This window comes from Rhinatrema bivittatum, chromosome 1 (assembly GCF_901001135.1).
Source record: "Rhinatrema bivittatum chromosome 1, aRhiBiv1.1, whole genome shotgun sequence".
Lineage (NCBI taxonomy): Eukaryota > Metazoa > Chordata > Amphibia > Gymnophiona > Rhinatrematidae > Rhinatrema > Rhinatrema bivittatum.
Window position 1 is genome coordinate 112,351,572 of NC_042615.1, and position 8,226 is coordinate 112,359,797.

Consider the following 8,226-nt stretch of genomic DNA (forward strand, 5'->3'; position numbering starts at 1 on the left):
AGGATTTGCTTTATCTAACACCTATAATAATGAGGAGATTCATTTTATATATATCAGCTGCTATGTATGAAACTGCTACAATTCTTAAAAATAAAAAAGTAACCAACAGAATAAGAATGTTAACATTGTTTAAATATTGGCAACTTTAATGTCTTGCATCATGACCAACGTAGCATTACCAGTTCTGCCAGAAAATATAATCTTACATGTACATGCAGAAAGAATTTGAGACATAAAAGCTTAATGTGTGAAATGAATGAACTAAGTAGCAAATAATCCTACACATCACTGCTGGAATCAGCTTCCTGTATTTGTATTACAGTTTAAAGCCAACAGACATATAATTTTCTGTCCTTTTCAGAGTCTTAGATTTTCAGGTCAGGATATTTTGGTTCCAAGTTTAGACAATGATCTTGAATATCAGTGGGTTTATAATGCACAGATGATGGTTGTTGGATGTCAGTAGAACAGGCTGTGCAAATAAGTAATGTGCCACCACATATAAGGAAAAATCCTCCAAACCATCCCATGAATAACGCTTCCCCAAACTCCCACCTGGGAACAATCTCTGGAATGGTCTCATCCCAAAATTCCTGTACTGTAATGTATGCAACCCAAGAAACTGGGGCTAGAGTTGTTAGTCCCGATGCCCAGGAGAATATCCCTCCAAGAAAAAGCAGTCGTTTCTTTAGCTCCTGTTTTCCTTCTCCAAACTTTAAACAGTCCAACCCTAAACTTAAGAACAGAAGGCCAAGAGCCCCTAATCCGTTGGCTAGAAACATCAAAATCCGGGAAATCCTGAGTTCTGAAGGAAGAGCCAAAAAGGAATCGTAGTCCTTACATTGTATTCCTCCTTCATCCTGGACTACACAAACTTGCCAAAGTCCCATGGTCCAGATCTCTAATTCATTTAAATCCAAGTTGAGGTTCTTCCACAGAGGTACATAGGTAGTGACACAGGATAAAACCCATCCACACAAAGTTAATAAAAGTCCACTTAGCTGTGTATTAGTCCTGTTCATGAAAGCCATTACAGCAATATACTTTTTAAAACAGCTAAGATATTTTCCTCAGTAACAGCTGCAATCTATTGTGGCTGATGTTGCGATGTTGATCTTCGTTCTTTGTTGCACTGAATATAAGCTTTTGGTTTTAACCCCTTGAAAGCTCTGAAATACGTTTTTGTTCTTCAATGAATATAGAGTTTCGTGTGGGGGCTAGGGATTCTGCCAGAACCATGAGTTAAGTTTGTGATAAGGATTTGATCTGTTACCTTTCAATTTGCTAAGTAAAATTATATCCCAATGCCTGATGATTACAAGCCTAGGGATGAACAAAGAAGGCTCTATGACCCCTCACCCTAAAACACAACAGAAATCATTGTGCTTCGATATGGATTAATTAGATTTTAAGTGGTGATAACAAAAACCAGCTCTGTCTGCAACAGGACTTCATTGTAATAGCTAAATTTGAGATTTCAAGGATGTAAGAAAAGGTCTAGTGAAGAAAAGAAGACTGTGATGTTTACCTATAATCCTTATTCTCTTGTAAACTTCCTCTGAATCTGTGATGGTCTTGGCTCCTTGGCCATGTGTTATACTGCTGTCTTTCAGAAGAGGCATTATGAAAATCTTTTGGGGGCTTTCCCTCCCCCCCCCCTTTCACTCCATATACCTGAAAAATTATCTCACTGTTTCTGAATTGGATTATTTCAGGGTACAATGAAGGAAGAGAGAGAGATAGTCAAAGCTTCATATTATGCCTAGTATACTGATAAAATTCTAGCCTTAACACCCACCTTAAAGATCTCCTCCCCTGGTTAGAAAGAATGGTCCTTTCCAGGATGGCTGGTGACAGTCCTGAGACCCATCTTGTCCGGTTGATCAAATTAGTAAATTGAGTAGAACATTTAAATACAAGAATCACTGACCACACTTGTTTTCATTTTTCAGATATACAATCTTCTTTGAAGCCTTTAGGTAGCAGTTAGAGGGGTGTGAAAAATGTTGCATCAAGACTGAAAGCAAAAAAAAAAGTAATACTTTTATCATTGCAACATTTTGGCAAAAAATTCCCTTTTTGCCTTCATTTTGAGGTAAAGAAGGTAAGCTCTGAAGGGATAAAACCCTCAAATCAACTATGCAGTATCGGGGAGAAGAGAAATTCACAAATGGAGGAGGGATAGCTAGTGGCATAGTTCTTGGGGAGAAATAGATCAGGATCAAAAGAAAATCAGAAGTCATGTGTGAAAATTTTCAAAGTTTTATTAATAAAATCATTGTCTGAGAGGCTACCATGGCAGAGGCAGATTTGATTGTGGTTGCAATTACTGAATCTAATGGAAATCAGGATTGTGATATTGTCATAAAAGGTAGAATTTCTTTAGAAGAGACAGTTTAGGGGTAAAGGGGGAGGAGGAGCTCTTGACATTAGGGAAATACAAGGCTGGTTTTAGGGGGAGGCAAGCTAGGCAATGCCTGGGGCATACCAAAAGGGGCCCCTTTGGCAAAGGTGAATGATGTCACTGAGGTAGAACTTCGTTGTCTCTGGAACTGGCTGGACCTGCTCCTTAGTTTTTGCCCTGGGTTGCCAGTATATCTGACCCCCCCCCCATCTCTGACCCCCCCCCAGATCAATAGTAGTCAATAAAATACAAAGTGGCCAAGTAACTGAAGAGCCCACTTGTGGGAAGGCTTTATTAAGTCCTAGTATTAACTAATGACCTTTTTATCATTGGCCTCATGGTAGGGATAAAAAGGGGACGAATGTTCTCTGCATTGTGTAGTTCAATATTAGCCTTTGATCTAATGTAAACTACACCAAGTCAAGACTCTCCAAACTTCAAGAGGGCTGATTTCAAGATGATGGATAGTGTAGAGAAAGCCCTGTGAGGAATCCAGGATCTTTCATAGATAAATTTATCAGCACCAAAAAAAGACTATAGAGATAGCAACAAATCTCTGCATAAGGAAACAATATATTTCTAAGGAGGTAGCAGAAATGCTGAGGATACAATGATATAATGAAGAAAACCCACGTGGTAGCATGGATAAGCAAATACAATATGAATCTCGACTTGCTACATAAAGAAACTCATTGAGTGACAAGTGACCTTCATAAGTAGCCACTATTTATTATGTGGCTATCGTGAAGATGAACCCTATAAACCTTTGGGTTTTTTCAATCATTAGATCACTTATATTAGTATTATGAATGATTCTTGTGAGAGCTTTCATCATAAGAGTCACACTTATCTGTAAATGTCCACTATTCTTCTGAAGATCAAGCCGACATCGCAATGTTTTGGAGCTCTGCGGCTCCTTCTTCAGGGTGACTCGGTGTGAATAGATGTGGACGTGGTTGTAAACTGATCTGTGCATAAAGAGATCAAAGAGTTCTTAAGTCTTGCAAATGCAATTTACTAAGAAGGCTAGTAGTGAAAGGTTGTGACATACTTTTTTTTTTTTTCATTTATTTGTTTATTGTTTTTCAAATTATTAACAAAGAACACTTTGTAAGGAAATACAGAAAGCAAATTCAAAGAAAAAGATATCAACATATCACTTCTCCCATATATAATCCAATTATATGGTAGGGAAAAACATTTGCTGTATTACATTGGAAATTATGGGGGGAGGAAAACAGAAAATACAAGGAGATAAACGGAAATAACTATAACATTGCTGTTGACAGGAACCCTATTATTACCCCCAATAATACCTGGTTATGTCCTTCCTTCTAGAAACTGTCTCAACTGTTCGGGTAGGAAAAAGATATAGGTATTTCCTACATATTTTATAACGCATTTGCAGGGAAATCGTAAGAGGAAAGTTGCGCCTTTGGCTAAAACCTCAGGCCGCATATCTATAAACATTTTCCTCCGTTGCTGGGTTGCCCTAGAAAGGTCTGGATAGACCCTAACTGTGGCCCCCATAAAGGGAGTATTAATGTTTTGAAAATAAGCTTTCATAACAGCTGCTCTCTCTGGATCAGAAAAGAAAGACACAAACAAAACTGCTCTCTCAGTCACTTCCAAGGCTGAATTTTCTAGATATTCCGTGAGGTTTTCTAAATCTACCCTGTTTTCACCCACAGGTAATTGTGTTATAACACTTTTAACTGGCAAAAACATAACTTTCTTTGTAGAGGGATGCAATTCCACAGGGATTTTTAGAACCTCAGTCATATATCTTTTAAACGTTAATAATACTGGTTCACCCATTACTCTGGGAAAATTCACCAATCTAACATTCAAATGTCTTAGGTAATTCTCAATAGACTCTAATCTTCTTTGCGATGATAATCGATCTTTCATTAAAGTCATATTTAAATCTTGAACCTGTTTCATTTTCACATTTATTTCTTGGATAGCCACATTATTATGATTGGTATTCTCTCTCTGGTCTTTCTCTACCAACTCCAGTCTTTTCACCATTGTTCCCATCTGCTGAGACTGGTCTCTTAAAGTATAGGCATTAACCATCATTAAGTCCCAGAGGGACTCCAAAGTTATCTCCGCCGGTTTCACAAACTCCCAAGGCATTGGAGCCACAGTTCCTACCTCCTCCCGTCTAGACCTCTGGTCTGATGTTCCTGGTGGTATGCTTCCCACGCCGAGATTTCTCCCTCCTTGGGTCTCCCACTCCTGACGCGATATAGGTTGGGCTGAGGCTCCCACCTCTGCTCCTACAACGCTGGGTGTTCCTCCACCTTGAACTCCTCTGACCAAACTTGGGTCAGTGTGTCCAATACCTCCAGCGTCTAGAAGTGGAGAGCTACACAGCGGGCCTCGGGGATCCGGAGGACTCAGTGTGATTTCGCCAGGTGATAATCTCGCTCCTCCTGAGATTGCCACAGCGGCGCTTGGTTCCCCCGATCTAGTTCCTGGGATCGCGAAATCTGTGATTATTCGCTGTCCTGAGATGCAAGGTGAGTCCGGAGGATATATCCTCACCTTGCCCTTTCTCTTATGTGGCATAATTGAAACCAAATAAGATTTTACCAGGAAAAAGGAACTTATTTCAAGAGAACGCTCAGAACTGCAAGACTCAGCGTCCTTCAGCAGCGGCCATCTTGGACTCCTCTGTGACACATACTTATTGGTCGCTATGCTATCAGTTTTGCCATCAGACTTCTGATTTAACTGACAGTGGTCAAATAGCGCTAATGATGAATGCTATGGCAAAAGAAGAATTTTAAATTTAAAGAGCGGACTTAAAAGAAAAAATAAAAATGGGTAGCGAGTAATTCCTATGTGTTTTCCATACTTACTGTTACGGTGCTGCAAGCTACTGGCGCGGTGCGGGTGCTATACCCTTAACTGACCAAAAAAAATGCTGGACTCGTACCATTTTTAAAGGGGGATTCCTCCGTCTGTCAAGGGTTTGGCAAGATCTAAACACCGGATATAAGGTAAAATTCTTTAATGACGTCGACTGTAATACTGATCACGTTGTTTATGCACTACAGTGCCCATGTCCAAAAATGTATGTTGGCCGTACCAACAAAAATTAAGAACATGGCTAACAGAACATAAATGCCACATCAATAATGGAGTTAATGCGTTTTTCGGGTTAGTGCGCGCTAACAGGAGTTAGCGCGCACTAACAAAAATAGCTAAAAGTAACAAAAAATAACAAATATAAACATTTTTTTGTTAGTGCTCGCTAGCTCCTGTTAGCTGGCATTAACTCCCGTTAGTGCGCGCTTACCCGAAAAATGATTTTTACGAAAATTCAGGGGGGGAAAAGTGATCATTTCTTTTTTTACCCGATATATTAATGAATTTAGAAATATTGTACGATATTTCAATTTGTTAGAAAAATAATTCACATCCCTACTCATTTGTGCCTCAGACTTTTTGCCAGTGTATCAGTTTGGAAGGGGTTTTGCCCATCTTAAAAGAATCTGCACATCTGGGAGCTCCACTCAACTTAATCCAAGAGCTTGGAAGTTTCCCTGTTCCTGACACAAGTGAGTCCTGCACAGATAGGGAAAGATACTGTAAAGAAATTGAGAAGAGAATTCTGTCATGCTGCAGATTGAGTTTTGCGACATTTATCACCAGTTTAACAGTAAAGACTTTTCTTTCGGACACTAACAAAGTGACTCCGAAGTATTTCTTTTTGCACTCACTGTACCCATATCAAGGACAAACATCCTCCCAGGAGAAACAAAGTAAATGTGTAAAGCAACCATCCCTGTCACATCAGGCCCTGGAATTTTACTCCCCCCCCCCCCCCCAACTACAAAGGATCCAGCTTTGGGAGAAGGAGCCCTTGTGAAACAGCCAGCCAGGGAGAGGTTCCAGCCCCGAAGAGTAATTAATAAGTCTGTGCACTCACCCAGCAGGACAGGCACACTGGGGTGGGATTACATAAAATAGTACCCAGGAACATGGGGCTAGGAGATGTGCAGGGAGTGAACTGAGATGAATTGGATATGAGTACTGCTATTTTACAATTGTAACAACTTGTGTGGCATTGTAACAACTTGTGTGGCATTGAGACGAAAAACCACTTCCAAAACATGGCTATCATTCCTGCCAAAACCACGAGCAAGAAGTGAAAGCCTGCCAAATGTTTGTAAGGGGGAAGGGAGAATGTTGTCTCATGATGTCATCAAGCAGTGCAGCATCTCCAGCATCTCCATGAGCTTATAAACCGCGCACATGGAGCGGCCTACAAGGAGCAAGCACAAGTCAAGCTAACCGCAAGACCGTGATCGGAAGAGAACAGCATTTTCATCTTATTTCTTCACTCACTACGGGGAAAGAGATTATAACCATCATGGCTGAATCCTTTAAGTCTGGAGGAGGAGGCAGCCCTCCGCTGCTGCGCCCGGAAGGAAAAAGAGCCGGATCATCTTCAGGGTCCCTACGGCTGTGAGACCACAAACTCTTTCATTCTGAAAGGAAGGATTAAATTCCTTCACCACGGATGCCAAACAATGGGAGCCCTGGAGTGTGCCAGGTGCTTTACCTTGCAATACCCGCAACCAGTAAGCCTCTCTTGCTGTAGTTGCTCCAGTTTGCTGTACATAGAAGCTAAACTATACAGCACACACCCAGTCCCCATCTCCAGCCACCAGCTAGTGGAGGCCTTGGGTCAAGTGACTTGGCATGAATGATTTGTGTTCCCCTCATAAGGATTGGAAGGGAGTAGGGATAAAAACGCAAAGTTGGTGACCAGCGTGGCAAAAGAAATACCCATTTTTCCTATCACAGGAGACACAAATATCTCATTCCATGAATTGCTGGAGGTGCTGCCAACCAAGCCTCCAGTGGGTCTGGGAGCGCAGAAGGAAGTGCAGTCCTTAGGAAAGGAGACAGAGTTTGAGGAATCCAGCCTCCAAGGGCCAGATAAAGTCATGCCAGTAGAAATATCAACCTCCTCCTGGGGCGATGTAATGGATGCGGAGGAACAGGAATTCTTCGTTAAAGAAAAAATGCAAGTGGAGAGAGTTGAGGAGCCTCACCAACCTATACAACAGGAGGCAGATAGTGCAAGTGACCAGGGCAGACCAGTGCTTCAGAGGTCTCTAACTGGAGTTAGGCCAAGAAGGGGCATTGCATATCATTTTTTTGGGTCTCCAAGAAGGGGATATGAAAGATCTCCTGACTCTTTATCATCACATTCCAGCTATGCTAGCTCAACATCCTTCCAACATGCGGACTGGAGCGTCGACTCAAAAAACTGGAATGTAGCAATCAGCACAGTGGTTGCCAGAGAAAGATTTTCAGTTGTTCCACCAGAAGTGAATATTTACGCCTGGGAACCCACCATTTACTGGGAATATATAGAACAAACCATGAAGGCATACACCGCCAAGTCCAACTGGTTTCTCATCAGGAGAAGTTTCCCAGACAGAAACAGCATCACCAATTTCAACCTTCTCAATATCACTTGTTATAAGTGAAGATTCTTTACCATCCTCATTAGCAGAGAAGTTACTCAGGAAGGATTTACTGGAACAGCCTATACATCTGGAAGTTATAAACATTCCAGTGGGAGCACTGAGAGGAGAGGATCACCTTGCTGGTGGCTGAAAGGAATCAGTAAGTTTTTGCTTGGGACATTGTCTTTTTTTAAAGTATTGGGGCAAAGTTAACTATTTGGGAATATTATTTAGTGTGTTTGTGTTTTTAATAGTAAGGTAGCGAATAAACAAGTTAGACTTTATTTTTAAATAGTCCGTCAGTCAGTAAGACAGCTAGTAAGCAGAACT

General features: G+C 41.1%; 1 protein-coding gene across 1 annotated transcript; it reads right to left on the bottom strand.

Annotated features, from left to right (window-relative positions):
• Nucleotides 1-365: 365 nt before the first annotated feature.
• Nucleotides 366-1,031, bottom strand: LOC115092957 (claudin-22-like). The gene has a single exon (XM_029604469.1). The coding sequence runs from the start codon at nucleotides 1,029-1,031 to the stop codon at nucleotides 366-368; it is 666 nt and encodes a 221-aa protein (XP_029460329.1).
• Nucleotides 1,032-8,226: the final 7,195 nt, after the last annotated feature.